The sequence below is a fragment of the Oryctolagus cuniculus genome, chromosome 20 (genome assembly GCF_051225735.1).
Source record: "Oryctolagus cuniculus isolate XC-2025 breed Fujian yellow rabbit chromosome 20, ASM5122573v1, whole genome shotgun sequence".
Taxonomy (NCBI): Eukaryota; Metazoa; Chordata; class Mammalia; order Lagomorpha; family Leporidae; genus Oryctolagus; species Oryctolagus cuniculus.
This window is the reverse complement of record NC_142886.1, coordinates 1,159,193-1,186,616: the sequence shown is the minus strand read 5'-3', so window position 1 is coordinate 1,186,616 and position 27,424 is coordinate 1,159,193. Positions and strand designations below refer to the sequence as shown.

The window sequence follows — 27,424 nt, the reverse complement described above, 5'->3', positions numbered from 1 at the left end:
AAAAATGTACCTGATAAATTAAATTTTATAGTGCAATACGTAAGATGCCAACAAAACAACGCTTAATTCTAAAATAGTAAGCATGTTAGAAATAGTTCACCACAGAAGACAGGAGAGGGAGCTGTTGTTTAATAATGGGTTGAGCCATCTCCTACAATACTGGAATTCTATATGAGTGCTGATTTGAATTCTGGCTGCTATACTTCCAAACCAGTTATAGTAATGCTCCTGGGAAAGCAGCAGTGGATTCCACACATATTCTGACCCCTGGCACATTTGTGGGAGACCGATATGCAGTGATCCTCACCAGGTAATCAGTGAGCCCTGAGTACATGCAACTTCCCAGTGACTGCCCAAAGTCCCAGCCACACCCTGAGCCCTCCCACACAGCATCAGTGTTCTCACAGTCCCAGCACACAAGCCTCCCAACAGTCATGAGCACCCAGCCCCGCATCAGTTCTCCCCACCAAATTCAAGTTTCTCTGCTCTGCTGTTTGCTGGGTGTGCAGACACTGGTGCATCTATTACATATGTCCAAAATGATGCCTGCTCTCTATCAGCTTGTTACAGAATGCCAGTTTCAGGGTGGTCAGGGAGACAGAAACATGGCAGGTACACTGTCCTACCTAGGGCTCCTAGCTGGATTCCCACCAGGATCTTTCTGCAACTTTATCACCAGTGGCTTGGGTTGCTCCAGTCTGGTCTCACTTCCTGAGCTGCTGCTGAGGTTGTTGGCTGCTGGGTTTCTGAGTTGTGCATGTCCACACCCTGCACATGGTCCACAGTGTCCCTTTAATTTGTGTGGAGTTTCCTCTGCCATTTCTTCCCTAACTCTTCCTTGAGACTGTACTCTCTCCACTTTTTTCATACTATCTTCCACAACAGTAAGCCCCCTCTATTGCTCCATCTTAATCCAATCCTTGATTTATTTTTTTCTCAAGAAATTCATCAACATGCTTTTTTTTAACTTTTTGTTTTTTTTTTTAATTTTTTTAATTAATTAATTTTTTTTTGACAGGCAGAGTGGACAGTGAGAGAGGGAGAGAGACAAAGAGAAAGGTCTTCCTTTGTCGTTGGTTCACCCTTCTATGGCTGCCATGGCCGGGAGCTGCAGCCGGCACACTGCGCTGATCCGATGGCAGGAACCAGGTACTTATCCTAGTATCCCATGGGGTGCTGGGCCCAAGTACTTGGGCCATCCTCCACTGCACTCCCTGGCCATGGCAAAGAGCTGGCCTGGAAGAGGGGCAATCGGGACAGAATCCAGTGCCCTGACCAGGACTAGAACCCGGTGTGCCAGCACCGCAAGGTGGAGGATTAGCCTAGTGAGCCACGGCGCCGGCCCATCAATATGCTTTTACTCATCTGTTCATTGTTTATTATTGGATTCAACAAATACTTATTGAACAACCAATGCATGTCCATAATAGTCATGGTGGAAAGAAACATGGCTTTTAAATTTTAAAATTTTATAATAAAAATGATAATCTGTGATAGATTGCCAATATTTTATTTTCTAAAGTACATATACCAAGTCTTCTCATTTTCCCTAGAGTATAAACAACTATTATACAGCACCCTGAAAAATCATAGTCATTTATGATAACAGGGTGAATGACACTGTCATATATAATGCTAAGGAATGGCTAAATTTCATCTTTCAAATTGCTTTTATTGGATGCATGCTTGTGAGAACACTGTTAGAAAGGCTTCACCCTTAGTTCATTTTCCTGACCACACCTCCCTCCCTACAAACTGCCCTCTCCAACTTGGATTCTGTATCATCTTCACTCTCTGAAAAAGAATGCATCTGCCAACTAATGTGAAGAGCAAGTCACTTCATCTGTTTAGATGCTGGTTTTTGGACACTTGTGTGCTTCTACCTCCAAAAACAGCCACTCTGTCATTCAATGGTCACTGTTACATCCATCAACAAAAAGGCACTAAAAAAATGACAAGAGCAATCCCACAGTTCATGGGTTTTGTGTCTTCCCAGTGAAGGACCCAAAAAGTGGTGCCCTTTTGTGACGACCCCAGAAACACAGACTCCAGACCAGGCGATGCAAAAAGCAAGAGGCAGTTTTATTTCTTTTGCACAAATGGGCCCTCTGCTGCCACAAGCAGCGAGAAAGAGAGGAGCCCTGAACAGTCATCTCACACAGTTTTTAAAGGGCAAAACCACAAGATTAACATACTATAGGGTGGCGTAAGTTCATTGGATAGTTCTCAGCAATTGACCTAATATGGCAGTTTGGAAGTGGTAGGGAAGTAATGTCAGTGGAAAAGTACTAGGTCAAAAGGGTACGATGGAGGGGGTTGTTTGAGGAAGAGAAGCGGGCTGCTACGTGCCTTATGTTCCTTGCGGTTTTCTTTGTTAAGCTAGAGCAAGCACAGGGGAGGGGGCTTATGTACATAACAGGATGTTCTGTCGCCCGTACCTCTGAGTAGTATCTAACTGCTTTCTCTGTGAACCAGTTTACTCCCCCATGACTGTTTCTGGAACTGTTTGTCTCAGTTCCTGTTTTTCTATTTTATCAAGGCCACTTTTATGGCGGCTCACGGCCGCTCCCTTCATTCCCCCATTTTCTCTTTGAACTAATTTTAATCCTAAAATTGTGTGCCTGTTACTGTTAAAGCTGTTGGTGAGGGGTTTCAATACAGTCACTGGTGGCCAGGGCTTGGTACTGCTGCGTGAGGACTAATGCCTGCACGGTGGACAGCCTGTCCCTAACAAACTGGAGTAATTGGTTTATAATGCATGGCCCGAAGGTCAGAATTAGGATTAAGATAATAAGGGGGCCCGCTATGGTGGAGAGCAAGGTTGTCAACCAGGGTGACCTGTTATACCATCCCTCAAACCAGCTCTGAGTCTGTTCCCTTTCTTGTCGTCTCTTTTCCAGCCACTCTCTTAGTTTGGCTAAAGAATCTTTTACTACCCCAGAGTGGTCTATGTAGAAGCAGCATTCTTCTTTGAGGGCAGCACATAACCTTCCTTCTTTTAGAAACAACAGGTCCAAGCCCCTGTGATTTTGGAGTACTACCTCTGAGAGGGAGGTGAGGGACTCTTGTAGTCGTTGGAGGTTCTGTTCTATCTCCATTATATCTCCGTCCACCGCCTGTTGGAGGATTGCCAACCTACTGTTTCCTTGGGTTAGGGCGGCTGTCCCCATGCCCAGCCCAGTGGCCGCTACCCCAAAGCTCAGTAGCACCGCTAGGGTCACAGAGACCGGTTCCCTATGGAACCTGGTTATAGCGTTGCTGTACCGCTCCTCGAGTGTGTTCTCTGGGTGGTAAATCACCTTCAGGACGACTGCTACCAGGACACAGAAGTACCCGGTCCCGTTAAGGACAGCGGTGGACACACAGGGAGTGAGGCCATGAGAGCACACCCACCAGGTTCCGGGAGGTGGCACCAGGTATGAGTTCCAGTCCACCAGGGAGGAGTTGGCAGTGGTGTTGCAGAGGCACCGGTAGGCTGAGGGTGGGTCCCCAACACAGGATCCCTTCCCTGAGACCTCCACCAAAGTTATCAAGGGTTTAATGGAAGGGCACTGCTGGTGGGACGAGGAGGTATTGAAGGTTCCAACGACAGCTACTCCCTCATAGGAGGGTGGGCTTGCGGGCAGCATAACCAGCAGGGGTCGGTTAGGTTAGGGTGAGACCGATTCAATGCCGAAAAGGTGCCTCGTATTAGCAACATCGCTCTCTCTCCTGCAGGTAGGCCTGCGAGGGGAACCGGTGGGCCTGTCCTCTCAGAGGTCGGCGCTGGTGGGCCTGTTCCCTTAGGAGTCGGCTGCTTAGTCATCTCAGGCCGGGGCGGTCGGTTGGCAGGGGCCAGGGCCCTGTTGGGCCCTACCGGTAGGGGGCCGGGTGAGGTGACTTTTAGTCTAATTTTGAACCAAAACCCAAAATTGTTATTAGTAGCATAATAGCGCAAACCCCAGATTCTTCCTTTCATCCAACTGGACAGCGTTGTGTATTGCTTTCCTGAAGTGGTAAAGGTAATATTGAGGGGATTGCATGTAGGGGAGCTTCCACAGGGGGTGTTCTGGCAGGCACTGTTGGCTAGATAGGAGCCCGAGTGGGCAACAGTGGTATTACGCTTCACAGTAATACAATCCCAAGAAGAGGAAGGCTTCCAGTATGCCTCCCCTGTAGTTTCGCACCCCCAAGCCTTACAGTATAGGAGCTCCGGCCCCCCACACCGGTAGATCTGATCCTTTCTTCTACCATCCCTGGGGCACACATAAAATTCTGGTTGGCGGAGTTGGCATCTCCGAGTTGGGGTTCTACATCCCGTTGCTACGGGGTAGGATCCCGGGGGATGAATGAAGTCTAACGGAGGTGAGGGGTTGTGGGGGATATCTTCCTGATCGGGTAGATCCCAGGAATCTAGTCCCAGGACTATCTGGCATACATCTGGGTGGAGAGAAGGCCACCACGTTCCTGGTACCTGAGTGTCGCTGGTCGACCAGGCCACGCTACCCAAAGGAGAGATCACCTCCCAAGTGAGCTTTTGTGGCCCATGGGGGTTAGGGAAGGACGAGCTGGATAGGGTGAGGCTAGGGTGAATCATAAGCAATACGAGCAACGGGTAAATAATTGCAAACATTATGCAGCTTTTGAAAGTCTTATCTTGAGAGGGTTTTGAGTGCGTTGGAGTGTCCATTTGGCTGAGTCGTCCGCAGGGCCTCCTCCCTCCGGCGGTGCCCTCTTGACGTGAGAAGCGTGAACCCAAGCAGCAATCCTGTCGACTTTCACTGCAGTGGGTGTCATCAGCAGCACCGTGTAGGGTCCCTTCCAACGTGGCTCGAGGGTCCTGGACTGATGTCTGCGGACGTACACTGAATCTCCAATCTGGAAAGGGTGTGGCACTGTAGGGCACTTGGATTGGTACACTGCCACTAGAGGTTTCCACATGTGCTTTTGAATCAGCTGCAAAGCTCTCAGTCAGGTCTGCAGACTGGGGGAAGTGGCATAAGAGTCAATGCTGGGTCCCAATAAGTCAGCTATTGGGGGAGGACCCCCGTACAATATCTCATACGGAGTTAACCCGAACGCGGAGGGAGTGTTGCGGGCCCAGAATAGGGCCATCGGTAATAACTCGACCCAGTCTCTAGTGCCAGTCTCCATCATTAATTTGGTTAAGGTCTCCTTAATTGTTCTATTCATGCACTCTACCTGTCCTGAACTCTGGGGTCTATAAGCACAAGGTAATTTCCAATCAATCCCCAGTACCTTGGCCACCAACTGACTTACCCGGGAGACAAAGGCTGGCCCATTGTCGGATCCCAGTACCTTAGGCAGGCCAAACCGCGGAAAGATTTCTTCCAAGATTTTCTTGACCACCACCTGTGCTGTCTCCTTTTTCACCGGAAAAGCCTCTGTCCAGCCGGAAAAAGTGTCTACAAATACTAGGAGATACTTAATTCCATACCTACTGGGATGGATCTCGGTGAAGTCCACCTCCCAGTTTGTTCCCGGGCATGCCCCTCGCATCCTTGCCCCCTCTGGTACTTTAATACCCTTTGGATTTACTTTTGCACAAGGAACACAGGATTCTGTTGCTTGTTTTGCTAATGAGTCCAGTTCTATTATGAGGTAGGTTAGTTCCTCTCTGTCCAGTAGGGCCTTTAACTTTTTATGCCCCAAGTGGGTCCATCTATGAAGATCTTTTATGAGGTCCTTGGCTTCCTTTCTTGGCAGTACTGTTTTCCCCTGGATCTCCCAGACCTTACGCTGGTTATTGTACGCGCCTCCCAGTCTTTGGATGGCTGTCACATCTTCCTCCGAATATAACCACCCAGGGTTATTTGTGGTTTCTGATGACTGCGTTACTAGAGTGACGCTGTCCAGGGCCCTTGTTTTAGCTACTTCATCCGCCACTCTATTTCCCTTGGCCACTGGGTCATCTCCTTTCTGATGACCTAGGCAGTGGATGATGCTCACTTTCTTTGGAAGGTGGAGGGCTTGTAGGAGATCTAGGATCTCCTGCTTATTTTTGATATCCTTGCCCCCTGAGGTTAGCAACCCTCTCCTCCGATATATTTCCCCATGTATATGCGCAGTGGCAAAGGCGTAACGGCTGTCAGTATAAATGTTTACCCTCCGATTCTTAGCGGCACGAAGCGCTTGGGTGAGGGCCACAAGTTCAGCCTTCTGTGCCGAAGTCCCTAGGGGCAGAGCAGAGGCCCATATGACAGTTTCCCCGTCCACCACTGCTGCCCCTGCCTTTCTCTCACCTTGGTGCAAGAAGCTGCTCCCGTCCATATACCAGGTGACTGTGTTTGACAGGGGTAGATCGGTCAGGTCCTCTCGGGTCCCGTGCACTTCGGCTAACACTTGGTGGCAGTCGTGGTCGACTTGTGATTCAGACCCCGGCTCAGGAAGCAGGGTGGCCGGGTTGAGCGAGGCAGCAGTCCCATACCGGATCCGTTCAGGGTTGAGCAACATGGCCTGGTAGTGGGTGATCCTGGCGTTCGAGAGCCATCTGTCTGGCGGTTGGCGGATGACGGCCTCGATGGCATGGGGTGCCACTATGGTGAGTGGTTGCCCCAGAGTCAATTTGTCCAAGTCTTTCACCAAGACGGCCACAGCCGCAATCATGCAGAGGCAAGGGGGCCACCCCGAGGCAACACTGTCCAGTTTCTTTGAAAAGTACGCCACAGGTCTTTTCCAGGGCCCCAAATTCTGAGTTAAGACACCCTTTGCCATTCCCCCCTTTTCATCCACATAGAGGGTAAAGGGCTTAGCGGGGTCTGGGAGGCTTAATGCGGGGGCCTCCAAGAGGGCTCATTTTATTCTGTCAAAAGCTAATTGTTGTTCCCTTCCCCAGATGAACGGGGAATTCGTCCTGGTTAGGGGGTACAGGGACGCTGCCATTTCTGCAAAACCCGGTATCCAGAGGTGGCAGAAGCCGGCGCTGCCCAAGAACTCCCTGAGGTGGCGAGCATTTCTAGGTGGCGGGATGAGTGCTACGGCCTTCTTACGTTCCTCAGTCAACCACCTCCGTCCCCCCTCCAATACGTAGCCTAGGTAGGTCACGCGTTGGGTGCAAAGTTGGGCCTTCTTCGCGGAGGCCCTGTATCCTAACTCTCCCAGCCTATGGAGTAGGGCCTCCGTACCTTTAGTGCAACCCTGTTCAGTCTCTGCAGCTAACAACAGGTCATCCACGTATTGTAGGAGAGTCAACTCTGGGTGGCTTACCCGGAAATCTGCCAAGTCCTGGTGTAAGGCTTCATCAAACAGTGTAGGAGAGTTCTTGAACCCTTGGGGAAGTCTGGTCCACGTTAGTTGTCCCGAAAACCCAGTTTCCGGGTCTTTCCACTTGAAGGCAAAGAGAGGTTGACTCTGGGGAATCAGTCTTAGGCAAAAGAAGGCATCTTTCAAGTCAAGCACTGTATACCAAGTTCGGGTCAGGGGCAGGGTGCTCAGCAGGTTGTATGGGTTAGGGACCGTAGGGTGAATGTCCTCAGCCCTACGGTTTACTTCCCGTAGGTCTTGCACTGGCCTGTAATCATTGGAGCCAGGCTTTTTGACTGGTAACAAAGGGGTATTCCAAGGTGACTGACAAGGTCTCAATATGCCCAGTTTTATTAGTCTCTGTATGTGTGGCCGAATTCCGACCTTTGCCTCCACAGCCATAGGGTATTGGCGGATAGATACGGGAGTGGCCGTGGGCTTCAGGTTTACTATCACCGGGGGCTGTCTGACAGCAAGCCCTACTCCTCCTGTCTCCGCCCAAGACTGGGGGAATTTAGTAAGCCATTCAGATGCTACTTGGGGCTGAGCTGGTAGGGGGCACTCATGAAGGCGGTGTTCGTCTTCCAGCCGATGGGTCAACACATGGAGGGGTTGACCTGCGGGGCCGACTACTGTGGCTCCCTTGTCTTGGAAATGGATCTGGGCCCCAACCTTTGAGAGCAGATCCCTTCCCAGCAGGGGGTATGGGCAGTCCGGTACCAGTAGGAACGAATGCGTGACCCGCCCTGTTGCCAGGTCGACCTTACGCTCAGTAGTCCATTTATACAGTTTTCCTCCTGTGGCCCCCTGGACCCATGATGTCTTGGAACTGAAAGGGCCCTCAGCTGTGGTAAGAACTGAATGCTGGGCTCCTGTGTTGACCAGAAAGGTGACTGGTCGGCCTCCCACTATCAGGGTTACCCGGGGCTCAAGGGGAGGCTCCTGGCCCTGGCCTACCTATTCGTCGTCTTCCAATGACAGGACCGGAGCAGTTCTCTGCTGGGGTCTTGGCCGTTCCTTGTTTGGACAGTCCCTGGCCCAATGTCCTCTTTCTTTACAGTAGGCGCACTGGTCTTTTTCCACTCTCGGTCTCCATTTGTCTCCCTGGTCCCTATCTTGCCTGCCCTTGTCTTGTCTTGTCTTTGGCCCTGCAACTACGGTGGCCAGGGCCTTAACTAAGTCCTTGTTTTTCTTTTTATCTCTCTGATCTTCTCTACATTCCTGTTCTCTGCGTAACCTCTCTTCTCTTTCCTCCTTTGTCTCTCTTTTATTGAAAATCTTTTCTGCCTCCTTGACTAGGTCCGGCAGTGTATATCCCTGCAACCCCTCCAGCCTCTGTAGCCTTGTGCAGATGTCCGGGGCCGATTGTCCAATGAAGGACATGATTACGTCGGCCTGTCGGTCAGGGGCCTGTGGGTCAAAGGGAGTATACATTCTGTATCCTTCCATTAACCTTTCTAAAAATCCTGCTGGAGTTTCCTCACTACCCTGCACAATTGCACGTACCTTGGCCAAATTGGTGGGGCGTCTTCCTGCCCCCTGCAGACCTGTCAGGAGAACCTGGCGATAGAGACGGAGTCGCTCCCTACCCGCTGCCGTATTGAAGTCCCAATTTGGTTGAGTCAGTGGGAACACCTCATCAATCTCATTAGGTAGCTGAGTGGGGTGGCCGTCATCCCCCGGCACATTTTTGCGGGCTTCTGTGAAAACCCGCTGCTGCTCTTCTGTGGTCAGGAGGGCCTGTAAAAGCTGCTGACAGTCATCCCAAGTGGGTTGGTGGGTTAACAGAATTGACTCAATCAGGCCCGTGAGGGCCTGAGGGTCCTGCAAAAATGGGGGGTTGTGGGTTTTCCATTTGTAGAGATCTGACGCGGAGAATGGCCAGTACTGAAGCTTCCCCCCCACCGAATGCAATGGGAATGCCTGGGATGCCCAATATTCACCCCCTTCCCTCTGCTCTTGGCGAAGACGCAGGCGGGTATTTGGCAGTGAGGGGTCTCATAGGGAAGTGGGTTGTGGTCCCCCTGATTCTTGGACTGTAGAGTCCGGGGACAGGGCAGAGGGAGGCACCTCCCTCAATGCTGGATGGTTGTAAGGCGGTGGGGGATCCAAAAGGAGGAGGTCCTCCTGTCCACCTGAAAGGACGGGTGGACATACGGTTTTCAGTGGTTGGAGTTCTTTTAGGGGATAGAGATCGGAGGTTGGCGGGGGACCTTGCACTGGGGTCTCTGCTGGAGCGGGGATTAGGGGAGTTGAGGAGGGAAGTGGGGGAGGCCTGGGACCCCCATCAACTTCCTCCTTATCTTTCTGCTGGCGGTCCTTGGTGTCTCCGTGTGCGAGGAAAGGCTTAACCCAAAGCGGGGGCTTCCAGGTCAAGTCTTCCCTCACCGCGACATATGGTACTTGTTCTGGACGTCCCCCTCCACCCTTACGGCAGACTTGGTCTTTAACCTGCAAAATTAAGTCAAGATTAAAGGTTCTGTCCTTCGGCCACCCGACATCGAAAGTGGGCCATTCGGAGGTGCAAAGCGCCACCCACTCCTTTTTGTGGACTTCCATCGACAAACTGCGGGCGATCTCTCGAACCTCCTTCCAGTGTCCTAGAGTCAGGCTTAAAGGTGTTGTTAATTGTTGCCCCATGATGACAGATGGGGGAGACAGTAAGAAATAAAGAACGACAAAAACAGCGACACACAGAACACAAATCACAAGCCGCGCGGCAACAGACTGAGACAAAACCAAAACTAAAATTTCAGATGGGAGTGGCCGTCTGGCCAGACTCTCCCCTGGAAGAAGGGAAATGCTCTCTTTCCCCTCTTCCCAGACCACCGCTGGAGTGTCCTCCAGGGTGGGACCAGGGGTCTCAGGACACGTCTGTCTCCCCCACTGGTCCACTACTGAGCCTGCACAGGCGCCCCAGGACGGATTCCACGTCGCCCTGGCAGACAAGGACAAACAGTACAAACCACAATTACAATAATATACAAGTAAGCAAACTTACCTCCGTCAGGCCGATGGAGTGTGGAAGTCTGGGGTCTCCCAAATCCCGGCTGAGCCCCCAATGAAGGACCCCAAAAGTGGTGCCCTTTTGTGATGACCCCAGAAACACAGACTCCAGACCAGGCGATGCAAAAAGCAAGAGGCAGTTTTATTTCTTTTGCACAAATGGGCCCTCTGCTGCCACAAGCAGCGAGAAAGAGAGGAGCCCTGAACAGTCATCTCACACAGTTTTTAAAGGGCAAAACCACAAGATTAACATACTATAGGGTGGCATAAGTTCATTGGATAGTTCTCAGCAATTGACCTAATATGGCAGTTTGGAAGTGGTAGGGAAGTAATGTCAGTGGAAAAGTACTAGGTCAAAAGGTTATGATGGAGGGGGTTGTTTGAGGAAGAGAAGCGGGCTGCTATGTGCCTTATGTTCCTTGCGGTTTTCTTTGTTAAGCTAGAGCAAGCACAGGGGAGGGGGCTTATGTACATAACAGGATGTTCTGTCGCCCGTACCTCTGAGTAGTATCTAACTGCTTTCTCTGTGAACCAGTTTACTCCCCCATGACTGTTTCTGGAACTGTTTGTCTCAGTTCCTGTTTTTCTATTTTATCAAGGCCACTTTTATGGTGGCTCATGGCCGCTCCCTTCACCCAGAGCCTGTAGATTAAAATTCTCATGGCTAAGATCACTGAAGAGTTAAAATTGTATATGTATGGGTGTAAAAAGTTAAGCTTAAGCTTACAGGTTTAAACCTTCCTGGTGCAGCTGTAAAAATAAAACAGAGTGAAGTAGCACCTTGACAGTAGGGACTCCATTTTGGAGCACTTGAGACTCCATTCTGGGAAAGCACCCCCCCACCGTGAGACTCTGGTCTGAAACTATGATCTCAAATAGTTGGACAATAGCAGTGCACTGCATCACCCTTGTCAACACACAAAAACCCCCTAGCATGATTGCTCAAGCTTAAAAGTAGAAAGGTTGCACCTGGGTTACCTGGGCTAATAATGAAGATGTGATTTGTCTGTGTCTTAAAATCATAATTGCTGATTGTAAGATTTTAGCAACCGCTTAGCAACCGTGTATTCTCTCCCCCCTCCCGATTTTGTGGTTTTTGCCTTTATAAACCCTATGCTGTAGTTCCTCACAGCTCCTCTGTCCTTGTATTTTCAGAGGTCCCCAACATGTTAGATCAATAAATTTAACCCTTTGCTGGTTGCATGAGAGAAAAAGTCTCTTGGAGTCGTTCCTTGGGCGGTGGGTTTTTTTTGGACCCTAACATTTGGAGGTCCCACGGAGACCTGACTGCTGCCTGTGGACACCTCCAACGATATCTCTCAGGGTGAGTACGGCGCCTATTGTTTTGATTAAACATGTACAATTTGATTTGTTGTTTGGTAAGGTTTGTTATTTGTAATCGGCAGCGTGGTTGTCGGGCTCGAGCGAGAGCTCCACCCGACTGTTGCAGGCAGATGTGCTCCAGAGCCACAGACCACATCCCGGGGGATGCCCCAGGAGAAAGGGATAACTGGGGATGCCCAGTGTTTCCTGTTTGGTGGGTTGCCTGCAGTAGGGAAATAGACTGCAGAGACTCACGTTTTGTTTGTACTGTTTTTGTTTGTACTGTTTTGTTTGTACTGCTAGTTAGTCTTTTGTATTTGTTAAGGTGCTTTGTTGGCTGCCTTGTTGTTTGTTGATTGTATTCTCTTGCCATTTAGCATTTGTATGGGATGCCACGGAGGGCTCCCATTTGGTAGACACTTTGTGTGATCATTGTGTGCTGCTTCTCTATGCTGTTTGTCTGTTTGTGTACATTGTGTTGTTTGCTGACATGGGCCAGACTGTGTCTACACCTTTGTCTCTAACTTTGAATCATTGGTCTGAGGTAAGCCACTAGGCGCATAACCTTTCTTTGTCAGTCAAAAAGGTGAAGTGGCAGTCTTTCTGTGCCTCTAAATGACCTGCTCTCAGAGTGGATTGGCCCCCGGAGGGCTCATTCCATTTACCACTCATTAGCCGAGTGAAAGAGGCCGTTCTCCAGCTTGGCCATCATGGGCACCCGGACCGGGATTTTAAGAAGACATCGAAGGTCAGTATTCCTTCCCTCAAGCAGGACCGGATCTGTGGAAGTGACCGTTGAGTGTCCGGTACCCCACAGCTCTCTGAGAACGCGGAGTCCCCCCGGCCACGGCTTAGCTACGGCCGAAACTCCAGAGGGATTGTAAGGAATGGGAGGGAAATTAGGAAGGGCAGTTGGCTGAGAGCCTGGAGACCCCCTGAGCTTGCTTTGGCTTCCCGGTGGCTGGACTGCGACCCGAGGACCAGGTCTCTCTCTCGGAGGGACGCCTGGTCACGCTGCCTACTGCTACACGAGCAGGGCTTAGCTTCGGTCGAGGCTAATATTGGACCTTCAGGTAAACTCAGACAACTAGGTAGTGGGTAACCTTGAGCGATAGGAGATTTCAAACCCCACTCAGCCCCCAGACTGAGGAGCTTCATTGCTTTCTGCATTCCTCCTCCTCCCAGGGGCTCCCTCCCCCACTCTTTTGCTCTCCTCATCTCCATTCCTATACCACTAGCCAGGAGAAAGGGAGAGGGAAATTCCACAAGTCTCTCCACCTAGGGAAAAGCTGTTACCTGTTAACCCTTTCCAACCTGGTAGAAAGTTTTCCATCTTTGCAGCTTATGGTAGCTCTGGTGTGTCTTAAAGTTTTTGTAAACTATTATTGTTGCTAAGCTTTGATTGCCTGAGAACTAAATCTGGAAAAGAGCTAAAGTTAACTATCTGTTGTAATTGAGTGTCTGCAGTAGTCCTAATTGATCTGGCTTGGTTAAATTATAGGAGGTTCCCAACACTCTTGGTAAAACGGCGCACCTACCCAACCCCACGGTTAGTCCTGCCAGGCCCTGGTGTGTGCAGTCTTCCCTGTAAATGGGGGAACACAGCCTTTCTCTGCACTCTATTCTAGTCCGTGTGGCCTGCCACACCCAGGCAAGCATAGCCAAATATCTCTAGGCAGAGCCCCCACCCCCAGGGCTGCTTTTTTTTTTCTCCTCTCCTGGAGGAATTTCCAATTCAATACTACTGCTGGCCTTACCTAAGGGAGCCAGAACTTTAAGCCATTAACCCTTACCAACCTGATGGGTTTTTCTCTTTGCAGCTAATAAAAACCTAAACAATGGGTTCATATGCTGATAATCAGCTCTTTTCTGTGCTGCTGTCCCTGACTCATCTGAGAGAGTTCACCTGTCTTGAAGGTTTTGCGTTTTTCTATTGCCATTAGAGTCTTAATTGGGAAAACTACAATGCAAAGTTGTTTACATTGTTTATCTGTTTTTAATGTCTGAGTGATTACCCAACTGATCAGAAATGTACTAATTTTGGCTAAATGGTTTGACTCTCTGACAGCTTAAATTCTAAACCGAGTCTTCCAACTTTGGGCTTCCAGCCGGATCCCTGGAACTCTCAAAGAATGAGACTCTAAATTTGTTAAAGTAGCAGCTGCTTGGGTCAATTCAAATTATATAAAATATATTAAAATGTTATAAATGGTGTCAGACCTATACTGTATTTATGTTTTTACTTTCCAGCTAAAATGGTCTTATAAAAATAAGAATAAATTTTGTGTATACAAGCCTTTATGTTGTTAACTAAAGTAAGCCAATGCAGATTGGTTCAGAAAATTGAGGTAATGCAAACACCCTTCAGTTTGCTCAGTGGCTTGCTTGCTCAGTTTTACATGTCTTTAATATGCTTTAAACTTGTTTCTCTTAATGAGGAAGATCTTTTCAAAGTTGTAAACATGCACTAGTGTTTGCTGTCCAGGATGTGTTATCCTCATGTTACTTAAAAACCTAAAAATGTAATTTTAACTTTTATTTCAGATAATGGTGTGGTATTCATTAATAACTCAGTGTCTTAAGTCATCTGGGCATCAGTGCTAAGTAAAACTTGGAAAAATATATATACTTTTAACATCTCAAATTCAATAAAAAAAAAAACTGTTTGAGTTTGTTAACATGTATTCTCATAGGTTGTCCATACATGACAATTCAAGGCTATGTAAAAGTAACTACGGGTATAAAGTTTCAAAAGGTGTAAACAAGTCATAAAAAGTTTTAAAATGTTTACAATTTTAAAATATTGTTTACAGAGTTGAGTGCTAATGCCAAAATTACACTGACCTAAAGTTAAAGTCTGATCTTCTGTTATAACAATGGGTTTTTTTTTTTAAATGTGTACTAATGTTAGTAAATATCTAAAAATGGTCTAAATCATAAATCTTGGAATCTGTTTTTGCAAAAACTGTAATGTCTGTTTTAACAGTGTCTGCTTAATCGGTTACTCTGCCATTTCTAGAGTTAGGTGTGGGGAGCAATCCGGACTGGACTGAGTTACTGGAATTAAGACTTATTCTATGCATCTGCTCTCCCACAATATGGCGCTGGGAGAGGAGGCAACAGCTTCTACCCAGCTGCCTCTCACCAACTTGACAAGCTGCAGGACCTGTTCCTGATTGAAGGAGAGCAGCGTACTCGGCGTGTGGGCAGCCGAGTTGGGATTGGCGGAGGAGGACTATAAAGGAGGAGAGAGACGGCATGCATCGGGAACATCTATGGGGAACATCTAAGGGAACCCGTGCAGCCCCCCAGAAAGCCGGCCGGCGGTGTGCCGCTCCCCTGCGGAAGTGGGGAATGTGGCCAGGGGGAACTGCCCTTCCACGGAGGTGGAAGGGATAGTAGCCAACCCGGGAAGAACCAGCAGCAAACCCGGGGAGGGCCGAGCAGACGAAAGAACAGCGCAGGGTCCTGTGTCGTTCCTCCACGAAGACGGGGAGCGACATTAGGTCCTGTAAGCTCTTTTTGACTCTGTTAAATAATCCTAAATTATGTAAACTCTTATATACAAGGTTTTTTTTTTTATTTCTGGTTTATTGACAACAAGAGACATAAAATTCATTTTAATCCATTGTGTACTCTATTGTCTCTGTTAAGTTATGGTTATGTGGTAGATGCTAGAAAACTGGGTTCCAGAAACCCAAGAAAGCTCTAGTGTCCACAGGCTACACAGTAAATACCCGGAAGCCAAAGGATGGCAGAGACCTCTGCCACAATTTCTCCTCTAAGTCAGGCTACGCAGTAAACACTGGTTAAATCTAAAAGCCCAAAAAGTCAGGCTAGAGACCCGACTCGCTGCCTCACTTCTCCTCTTTTCTCTTCCAGAAGGGAAGTTACTACTGTTCTGCAGGACTCTCCACTGTGATGTACGGTTTGATCCCCAGACCTTATGTAAGGGGTGACTGACCTTTTCTGTAATAATGCCTGACCACAGTATAGGGCCCCAAACAACATAACAAAAAAAAAAAGGTTAAACTATAAAATAATGTGACAACTAGATCAATTTTTCGGTGTACGCAGTAAATGGGCAGAACTCCCCTTTTAAACCAAACTAAAAAAATAGATAAAAAGTTACACTGACAACCTCAAAGTATACAAACAGGTCACCACAGTTGATCTTACCTAAAAGGTCATAGTTCTTCTCATGGGCACGGTCTTAACTTGCAGAAAAATACTAAGTGTCAGAATTTGCCCATGGCCATAGTTTTTCTAGCTCACCCTGATATTAAAAAAAATCTCCAAAAATCAGGGTTGGGTTGAGCACCCTCTTGACTGACATCATGGAGGCTGCCTCCTTGGTCTACTTTATTAGAGACTAGGAAAACGAGGAGCAAGCTAGCAGCAAAGGATAGGCAACAGACCAATCAATGGCTGCTTTACATGGTGATTACCATCAAGGAGACCCAGCAAGGCCAGTGCACCCCAAACGGCACCTGTTGCTAATATGAGGAGCCAGGGCATTGGGCAAGCAGCTGTTGTGACAGCAAATGCCTTCTGTCAGCTCTGCCAAGAGCACAGTCACTGAACACGGAACTGCCCTGGGTGTCAAAGGACTCCTGGTTCAGAACCATAGACCCTGTGGCCCCGAGCTAAAAAGCCTTTGGCTCTGCCCAGCCTCTGCCCAGCTTCCAGCTCCAGCCACTGCTATTGAGGGGATGGCCTAGGGTCAGTGAAACACAAGTTGCCTATTTCTATCCGCCTCCTATTCAGCTCTCCTCCTAGTCCAGCCATGTAATGCAAGTCAACAGGGTGCCTCCCTTAAAGGAGATTTGCATCTCTTTCAATTCTCTTCCAGCACCCCATGGATAGGTCTGGGCCTCACACACCCAGCCAGGCCTTAAAAGTCTATCCAATTACATTAAGCTTAGAAAGCCCTCCCTGCCAGTTCCTAAAAACAGGGCTTTCAGTAACAGCTAACTCAGATAGCCCTATACCTATTTGGACAGGTCCTCACTGAGGACTTAAAGGGCCTATCTCTTGAGGGGGGTGCACAATAATCCATAATATAAATGGTTAAATGTAAATAATTCATTAGTTTGTCTTTTTCCCAGCCTGAGACTCTAGTCTTGTACATTGGCTTAACTTCCTAGCAAAACTGGCTACTAAATATCCAAAATATATATATATATATTGTCTCTGGGTCAATCAGACTAGACAGGCACAAACCCAAATTTGTACTTTTCCTGGAAAAAGCCAAACAGCTCCAGGACCAGGCCAAGCAGGGCTGGGATTTCTGGCCTGACATCTGGTCACGGAAATCCTGGCTATTTCCTCTCCTTGGCCCACTAACTTCTGCAATCTTGATGCTTCTCTTTGCACAGTGTGTTTTTAATGCCCTTGTTCATTTTGTCTCTAACAGACTAAAAGCTGTTGAACTCCAAATGGTCATCAGGCAAGACTTCCAGCCCATTCTACTGGACGACCTGAGCAGCCCTCTGGACCGAGCAGCACGGTCTTTCCAAGGCCACTGTTGCACACCATAAGACAGGTAGCAAGAGGAAATACCCAAATCCCCCTCGACGCCCACATGCCAGCTTCGAAGAAGTTACAGAAAACGGAACTCCATCCATAATTCCAAAGAAGAATTTTGGGTATTACCTCTTGAGGAAAAATATTAGGCAGAAAGTCAGTTATGAGCTTATGTGTGTGTGACATAAAGGCCTAATGTGTCCAACATATGCATCTGCATCTCAGTCATCCTGACAATGTTTCACGAGCAGCCTGGCCTTTGCATCCTGCCCTGCCCCCTTCTACCTGATAACCTGCCAGGTGGAGATCCCCGCCCCTTCTGCATGACAAATCTTCCACAATCTCCCAGATGCAGCCCAGTATCTGCATTTCAGTATTACAGAACAGGTGGGGGTTGAATCTCATTTTCATGGGGGGGGGGATTATGCGTGGCCCTAAAGAAAAAATGTTATTATTATGCCAACTGAACCAGGGTGGTTAAAAACTCCATGGCCAAACTCAGAAAATGACTGGAAAAATGGCAACGGGACAGGGAAACTCAACAGGGATGGTTTAAGTCATGGTTTGGCTGGTCCCCATGGCTTACTACCCTACTGCCAGCCCTAGCAGGACCCTTAATTGTCCTACTCCTAATTGTAACCATAGGACCTTGTGTGTTAAATAGACTCATCACCTTCGTGAGGGAACAAGTTAAAAATGTTAAACTCATGGTCATAAGACAATAATATGTCACATTAAAAAAGACAAAAATGAATAATCTCTAAGATTAGAGATCCTCACAACAAGGAGTGGGTAATGAAGAGTTAAAATTGTATATGTAAACCTTCCTGGTGCAGCTGTAAAAATAAAACAGTGAAGTAGCACCTTGACAGTAGGGACTCCATTTTGGAGCACTTGAGACTCCATTCTGGGAAAGCACCCCCCCACCGTGAGACTCTGGTCTGAAACTATGATCTCAAATAGTTGGACAATAGCAATGCACTACATCACCCTTGGCAATGCACAAAAACCCCCTAGCATGATTGCTCAAGCTTAAAAGTAGAAAGGTTGCACCTGGGTTACCTGGGCTAATAATGAAGATGTGATTTGTCTGTGTCTTAAAATCATAATTGCTGATTGTAAGATTTTAGCAACTGCTTAGCAACCGTGTATTCTCTCCCCCCTCCCGATTTTGTGGTTTTTGCCTTTATAAACCCTATGCTGTAGTTCCTCACAGCTCCTCTGTCCTTGTATTTTCAGAGGTCCCCAACATGTTGGATCAATAAATTTAACCCTTTGCTGGTTGCATGAGAGAAAAAGTCTCTTGGAGTCGTTCCTTGGGCGGTGGGTTTTTTTTTGGACCCTAACAGTCACCAAGGAGTTGGATCAAGACAGACAGCATAGAGCTCCCTATTAAAAAAAGGGGGGGGGTCAGGTCTTCCTCTAACACATTTGTGTTAGCCAATTAAAATTTATTAGATTATTAGATCAGCTACTTACTACATTAGGACAAAGAGATAACATAGCATCATGGAATGAATAAGAAAATGAACCTAGGGTGCTGCTATTTTTTCCTTTTTTCATGGAGGCAGCTGGCAGTTTAAGGAAGAAAAGAGTTTGGACAAGAGTGCAAGCTCTGAACCAGCAAAAGCCAACCCCTGCTGAAAGAGTGAGGGTCCACACCAAAAGTTCTTGCTTTCCAAAATTCAGAATCAAGCTTCCAAGAAACTGAGATGCCCCAGGAAGAAAAGACAGCTAAAGAATCCAGTTAGGCTGACTCCCATGAGACAAGAAGAGAAACACATTTTTCAACATGATGCTTGTAGTATGTTCTCCACCTCATGAAGCATCTGTCCAGGGTCTGGTGCCCTCTTGGTAATGTCAGCCATCAAACAGATGCCATACTTCCCCCCTAGCTGAACTGTAGCCATCACCATTCATCAGCTGGCCTCTACCCTGGTCAGCAGCACTGAAGCCTATACCCAGGCCCTACTTCAACATCCCCAGCTTCTGTAGCTGGATGGACCAGAGAGACAGGTAAGCCAAACTCGAGTGAAGAAAAGGCGCAATAAAAAGAAATATGGAGAAGTGTGTAATTCAGGTTTGAGTAGTGGAGACAACATGTGCTTAACTAACCAGTCTTGGTTCCAATACAGGTCCTGCAACATGTTAGTCTGTCACAAGACTTTGAGCCAATTATCTTGCCCCTCAGCATCTGTCTCCTTATCTGCAGAGATAAAACACCTACTTTGCAGAGCTACTATGAAATTTAAATACATATGAAGTTGCCCTTCAGAAAACAGTAATTAAAATTATTATTTCTTTATTAAAAGACAATCCCTAATGGACGTGAGGCAAGAATTAGATTTTACTAGACACAAATCTTACAGTATAACTAAGAATATAAAAAAATCAAATCTGAATAACATATAGCAGCTACTTTGATGCAACAAAATATACATGCACACACAACAGTTGTACAAATTCCCAGCTTGTGAAATCAGAATTATCTAAACAAAACAGATGTTAATAACCAAAGTGTATGATGAGTTCTGCTCCTTTCTTCACCACAAGTAAAGACCTTCCAGGATGAAATCAATGTCCTCATTTGCTTTCTCTAAGTTTGGGGGTGGTTAGGATCACTTCATTGGCCTCCTGGGGTTTCCAAGGCAACTGTTAGGGTAATTCTCAAAAGGAAAAGAACACCAAGTCTGTGGCAACTATTCTAGAGACACTCTTCCAGTAATAGACATTATTACTAGAAATGCACTGCTCTCAACAGCAGCTATCTCTTTTGGATAATTTGCTACATTCAAAGCTCTAAGTAGGTAAACTTACACTTCTGCATAAAAAGTAATGATTATTACTACAAGAAACCATCAGAACTCTAAATGGAAAATAAAATTAATTTCATGAAAGTGAATTACAAAACCTAAAGCCCAAATTTGCAGCATAACCCAGTATTGTCTTTACAATAATAAAAAAAAAAGTTAATTCTCAAGTGTCTACACCTAAGAGATTCCCACAGCTGCCTCATGTCATCCTTTTCCAGGAGTCCTAGGGAGGGAAAGAAATGGCTAAATTATATTCAGAATGTCCTTAGTGTTTCTGTTTATTATCACATAAATTTATGATAGGTCAACTTTCAGTTCAGCATTTCAATGTTCAGTTGTGCTAGAATATTTCATTTGTGGAGCAGGTATGTAACCTAGCAGTTAAGATGCCTGCATCGCATGTCAGAGTCCCTGGGTTTCATTTCTGGCTCTAGAACCTGACTCAAGCTTCTGGATAATCCAGGCCCTGGGAGACAGATAACTGCTCTTGCTACCCACCTAGGAGACCTTGATTGAGTGCCTTTTCTGCAGACCTAACCCCAAGTGTTTAGGCATTCATGGAGTGGACATGAAGAGTTTAGCTCTTTCATTACATTCCTATCTCTTTGTCTTTATGCCTTCCAAATTTAAAAAATGAAAGTAATTCTATTTCTGAGCCATTTAATAAAGAATCACATCTAACCATGAACTCTAAAGCAATTGAAGTTCTAAATATAATTCTTTTTTAATTTTTTTATTTACATAAGGTGAACAAATTCCATGCATTTCATATGTACAGATTTAGGAGCATAGTAATACGTCCCACCAACCCTCTCTCTCACCCTTGCTCCCATCTTTACTCTTCCTTGTTTTCTTAATTTTCCTTTTAATTTTTACAATGACATACTTTTAAAACTCCACTAAGTAAAGAATTCAATAGATATCAAGTAAGAAAACCACTGTTCTTCAAGAATATACACAAGGGCACTAAACAATATTCACATTTTAAAATCTCAATTTTGCTAGCATACATATATTTTGTCACAGTAAATTTATAAAATGTTTCAAGATTTGTACTGCCTACACATGCAAACAAAAGTATATAGAATAAACACAGCCTTCTCTACCAGATCTACTTAAAGCACTGTAAAAACATATTGTAATTGATTTATTTTTAAAAGAAAACTTCTTAGAATTCCACATTCCTCAATTATCACCAACTTTTCTATTGCCTTCCTTAGTAAAAATGTTTTAAGTTCTCTGAACTTATCCATATAAGTCAAAATTCCATAGCAACCATCTATTGAAATTAAGAAATTCAGTTATCAGCTACCTGTAAAACATTCAAGGTCATTGATATAATGAAATATTTTCTTGCTATGACCCAGGGAAGATCCAATCCTGTTTTAGTCCCAGAAAAAGTTATCACTGCTAACATTTTTGCAAAAGAAAATGAAGGATTTAGTTTACCATTTTTTATCCTGTTCACATAAACAGTTTTCATCATTCACTTGTAGCAGATTCCTGCATTAAAATCAATTAACTGAGTATTTCATTTAAAAAAAAATGAAGAAAAGCAATTAGCCTACTAATATAGACTGCAGCTGTTGGTGAACTAAAGGTAGATATGTCTAGCCTCTGGACACATTTCTGAGGTAAACTTGATAGGATTTGTTTACAGACAAGAGAGGAGTTGTGAAAGAGAGATTAATCCAGAATTGCACTGTGGGCCAGTGCTGTGGCTCACTAGGCTAATCCTCTGCCTTCAGCACTGGCACCCCAGTTTCTAGTCCCAGTTGGGGTGCTGGATTTTGTCCTGGTTGCTCCTCTTCCGGTCCAGCTCTCTGCCATGGCCCAGGAAGGCAGTAGAGGATGGCCCAAGTGCTTGGGCCCTGCATCCACATGGGATACTAGGAGGAAGCACCTGGTTCCTGGCTTCAGATCAGCACAGTGCACCAGCTGTAGGCCATTTGGGGGGTGAACCAACAGAAGGAAGACCTTTCTCTCTGTCTCTCTCACTGTCTATAACTCTCTCTCTCAGTCTACTCTGCCTGGAAAAAAAAAATAAATAGTTGCACTGTGGATCTCAGCACATCAACTGCAGAAGCTGCCATTAACTCAAGTAGGGAAGACTACCTAAGGGACAGGTATGAGAAAGAATAACATTAATAATATTTTGGACCTGTTGGGATTTAAATACACAATAGATAATCAAAGAGAAGTCTCAAGTAGGCAGTGTGATATACCAATCTGAAATTAAGGAGGGGTTCCTGGGCTGGAGATACAAATTAGGAAACCATTAGTAAAAAAATGTTGTACAAATCATTAGAAAGGATATCAAAGATTGAGCTCTACAGCACTTCCATGTTTAAAAAGGAGGAGATGAGAAATAAAAACAGACTATGATGGGTACACTAGAAAAGCAATAGGAAAACTAGGTGAGTGATAGTTTTAATTCTTATTTCAGAATATGTATGGTTGATAATGAGCAGCATTTGCAATTTTTGATTTTGGATGACAGCCATGCTAACTGGGGTGAGGGGACTCACACTGTAATTTATATTTGCATTTCCCTGAGGGCAGTGATCCTGGAGTTTTTTCATCTGTTGGTCCCCCCCCTTTTTTAAGGATTTATTTGTTTATTTCAAAGTCAGAGTTACATAGAGAGACAAGGAGAGGAAGAGAGAGAGAGAGAGAGAGAGAGGTCTTCCATCCACTGGTACACTCCCCAAATGACTGCAGTGGCCGGAGCTGAGCCAGTATGGAGCGAGGAGCCAGAAGCTTCTTCTGGGTCTCCCACATGGGTTCAGGGGCCCAAGGACTTGGGTCATTTCTACTGCTTTCCCAGGCCACAGCAGAGAGCTGGTACAGAAGTGGAGCAGCCAGAACTTGAACCACCACCCATATGGAATACTGGTACTGCAGGTGGTGGTTTTACCTGCTATGCCACAGTGCTGGCCCTTTTTATTTCATCATTTGAAAATGCTGTTCATGCCCTTGGCACATTTTTCACTGGATTATTTTGTTGTTCAGTTTCTGCAACTTCTTGTATATTCTTGATATTAATCCTTTATAGGATGCATATTTTTTTCAAATATTTTCTCTCATTGTTCTGATTACCTCTTCACTTTGTTAATTATTTCCTTTTTCATGAAACAATTTCTTAGATTGATGTAATCACATTAGTCTATTGATGTTTGTTTTATTACTTGTGCTTCTGCTATCTTATTCAAGAATTCATTGCCTAGGCCAATAGCCTTTCCCCTATGTTGTTCACCAGTAATGTGATGGTTTCAGGTACGAGGTTTAGATCCTTGATCCATTGTGAGTTGATTCTTGTATAGGGAATAAGATATAGGTTTGATTTTGAACTATAGCAGTGGAAATCCAACTTTCCAAACATCATTTATAGAAGAGACTGAATTAATTTCTAAAATTGTATTTATTTATTTATTTAAAAGACAGAGATGGGGGAGAGGAAGAGAGACAGAGAAAGTGATTTTCAGTCTGTTGTTTCTCTCCCCAAATGGCTGTAATGGTCAGGGCTGGGCCAGGTCAAATTCAGGAGCACAGAACTCCTTCTGGGTCTCTCACATGGGTGGAGGGGTCCAAGGTGCATTAGAACAAAGGTGGATTGGAAGTGGAGTACCTGAGGCTTGAACCAGCACCCATATGGGATGCAGAAACTGTAGGTGGAAGCTTGACATTCTATGCCCCAGTGCCAGCCCAGAAGCAATTGAATTTTATCAAACTTTGAAGGAAGAACTGATCCCCCTTCTTAAATCATTCAAAACAATTGAAAGGGATAAAATCAATCCAAATCTATTCTTTGAGACAAGAATTAGCTCAATTACAAAAGCACAGAGATGCAATAAATAAGAAATATACACCAATATCCATAATGGACATAGACTCAAAAATCCTTAACAAAATGATATGAAATACATAAATAAAATCATCAATAATACATCAATAAGACACAAAGTAGAATTTATTCAAGGGATGCAGGGGTAGTCCAACATATGCAAATAAATATGTTATTTAAAATAAATAAAATGAAAGATAAATCCATTTGATTTTCTCGATAGATGCAGAAAACCATTTGATAAAATGACATCCTTTCATGATAAAACCTTTAAAATTCAGGATATAAGAAGCATACATTGACACAATCAAAGCAACATATGACTAAACCACAGGCAGCATCATATTGAATGAGGAAAAGCTGTGAGGAATTTCATTAAGTCTGGAACCAAAGATGATCATTTTCATTATCATTTTTCAGTATACTTCTGGAAGTTTTAGTCAGGCATTTGGCAAAAAAAAAACAAATCAAAGTGATACAAATTGGAAAGGAGAAATTCGAATTATGCCTGTTTGTAGATAATATAATCCTTTATATACAGGAACCAGAAGACTTCACTAAGAGACTATTAGAACTCATAAGAGATTTAAGGAAATTTGTAGGATATAAGATCAACACACAAAAACCAGTGTCATTCTTATACATGAACAATTCTCTGCCTGAGAAAGAACTGTAAGATTAGGCCCATTCACAGTAGTTAAAAAAACAAAAAGACCCTTGGGATAAATTTAATCAAGAATGTGAAAGATCTCTACAATGAAAATTACAAAACCTTAATTAAAGAAACAAAGAACATAAAAATGGGAAAAATCATGTTCATAGAATGGAAAAAGTAATATCATCAAAATGGCCATACTACCCCAAGTAATTGATAGAGTCAAAGCAATCCTAATCAAAATACCAAGGACATTCTTCACAATTATAGAAAAAACTGATTTTAAAGTTCATATGGAAAGAAAGAAGATCCCAATTACTCAATATTAAGCAGAAATGAAGCTGGAGGCATCAGAATACCAGATTCCAAGACATAATCGAGATCTGCTGTAATCAAAACAGCCTAGTACTGGAACAAAAATAGACATGTAAACAAATGGGACAGAATAGAAACCCCAGAAATGAACACACACATTGACAACCAACTAACATTTGACAAATGAGCTAAAATCACTCCCTAGATGCAAATATTTTGGAAGACAAATGAGGAAGCTATTTTGGAGAAGAGTGTTCTGTTGAGAACAATACTGCTGACAGGTTACATAAACGACATTGAAGAAATGACTTCTAATTTTATAAAAATAACTGTCAACCTGGAGAGAACAATTTTGAATGGTCAGGGGAGTAGAAATTACTGGAATGAGTTAAGGAGTAAAGGAAAAGGATATTTGAGACAATGTGTAAAGGCAGTCCTTTCACAGTCTTCATTGCTGAGTATTGTAATCATACACAATCTAATTTTACTTTTTTTATTTTATTTTATTTAATGAACATAAATTTCCAAAGTAAAGCTTATGGATTACAATAGCTTCCCCCCCCCAACTTCCCTCCCACCCACAACACTCCCCTCTCCCACTCCCTCTCCCCTTCCATTCACATCAAGATTAATTTTCAATTATCTTTATCTGCAGAAGATCAATTTAGCATATACTAAGTAAAGATTTCCAGCTTGCACCCACACAGAAACACAAAGTGTAAAATACTATTTCAGTACTAGTTATAGCATTAATTAAACACCTAAGAGTCATTGTGTATTTTTTTATTTTCCCTCCTACTCACACCCCTCCCATCTCCCACTCCCTCCCCCATTCCATTCACATCAAGATTCATTTTCAATTCTCTTTATATACAGAAGATCAGTTTAGCATACATTAAGTAAAGATTTCAACAGTTTGCTCCCACACAGAAACATAAAGTGAAAAATACTGTTTGAGTACTAGTTATAGCATTAAATCTCAATGTACAGCACACTAAGGACAGAGATCCTACATGAGGAGTAAGTGCACAGCGACTCCTGTTGTTGACTTAACAAATTGACACTCTTGTTTACGGCATCAGTAATCACCCTAGGCTCTTGTCATGAGTTGCCAAGGCTATGGAAGCCCCCCTGAATTCACTGACTCTGATCATATTTAGACAAGGCCATGGTCAAAGTGGAAGTTCTCTCCTCCCTTCAGAGAAAGGTACCTCCTTCTTTGATGGCCCAGTTCTTTCCACTGGGATCTAACTCAAAGAGATCTTCCACAATCTAATTTTACTTTATCTGTGTTTTCTAATCCTTAAATAATGGTTACAAATTATTGGGAATACTTCAAAGCTTTTAAACTATGAAATGGATATATAGCAGTAAAAGGCAGATCAAGGTACTAAATTATACACATCTAAAGCTAAAGAATAAAATGACTTCTTCAAAATTCTCAAATATGTATTAGGTATACTATTTATCATCTTGCTTAGATTTGTAGATACCATAAAATGTTTGAAAATCTTTTTTTTTCTTTTTATGGCTTCCCCCCATAACGTCCCTCCCACCCACAACCCTCCCTTTTCCCACTCCCTCTCCCCTTCCATTCACATCAAGATTCATTTTCGATGCTCTTTATATACAGAAGATCAGTTTAGCATACATTAAGTAAAGATTTCAACAGTTTGCTCCCACACAGAAACATAAAGTGAAAAATACTGTTTGAGTACTAGTTATAGCATTAAATCTCAATATACAGCACACTAAGGACAGAGATCCTACATGAGGAGTAAGTGCACAGCGACTCCTGTTGTTGACTTAACAAATTGACACTCTTGTTTACGGCATCAGTAATCACCCTAGGCTCTTGTCATGAGTTGCCAAGGCTATGGAAGCCCCCCTGAATTCACTGACTCTGATCATATTTAGACAAGGCCATGGTCAAAGTGGAAGTTCTCTCCTCCCTTCAGAGAAAGGTACCTCCTTCTTTGATGACCCATTCTTTCCACTGGGATCTCATTCGTGGAGATCTTTCATTTAGGTTTTTTTTTCCAGAGTGTCTTGGCTTTCCATGCCTGAAATACTCTCGTGGGCTTTTCAGCTGGATCCACATGCCTTAAGGGCTGATTCTGAGGCCAGAGTGCTATTTAGGACATCTGCCATTCTATGGGTCTGCTGTGTATCTCACTTCTCATGTTGGATCATTCTCTCCCTTTTTGATTCTATCAGCTAGTATTTGCAGACACTATTCTTGTTTATGTGATCCCTTTGGTTCTTAGTCCTATCATTATGATCAATTGTGAACAGAAATTGATCACTGGGACTAGTGAGATGGCATTGGTACATGCCACCTTGATAGGATTGAATTGGAATCCTCCGGTATGTTTCTAACTCTACCGTTTGTGGTAAGTCAGCTTGAGCATGTCCCAAATTGCACATCTCTTCCCTCTCTTATTCCCACTCTTGTATTTAACAGCGATCACTTTTCAGTTAAGTTTCAGCACTTAAGAAGAATTGTGTATTGATTACGGTATTCAACCAAAAGTATTAAGTAGAACAAACAAAAAAATATTAAGAGGGATAACATATCAAGTTGCTCATCAACACTCAGGGTGAGGGCTGATCAAGTCACCATTTTTCATAGTGTTCATTTCACTTTAACAATTTTCCTCTTTGGTGCTCAGTTAGTTGTCACCTATCAAGGAGAACAAG

At 44.6% G+C, this 27,424-nt stretch overlaps 1 protein-coding gene and 1 long non-coding RNA gene across 2 annotated transcripts; one reads left to right on the top strand and one right to left on the bottom strand.

Annotated features, from left to right (window-relative positions):
• Nucleotides 1-4,611: 4,611 nt before the first annotated feature.
• On the bottom strand, nt 4,612-9,882 carry LOC103351040 (uncharacterized). Its single transcript, XM_089322805.1, is given in 2 exon segments — nt 4,612-9,195; nt 9,313-9,882. Coding segments are annotated over 2 exon segments (5,154 nt in total).
• Nucleotides 9,883-10,962: 1,080 nt separating this feature from the next.
• On the top strand, nt 10,963-18,413 carry LOC149120008 (uncharacterized). Its single transcript, XR_016226682.1, has 4 exons — nt 10,963-12,319; nt 13,392-14,596; nt 15,078-15,494; nt 16,988-18,413. It is a non-coding gene; the product is annotated as an uncharacterized LOC149120008 (long non-coding RNA).
• Nucleotides 18,414-27,424: the final 9,011 nt, after the last annotated feature.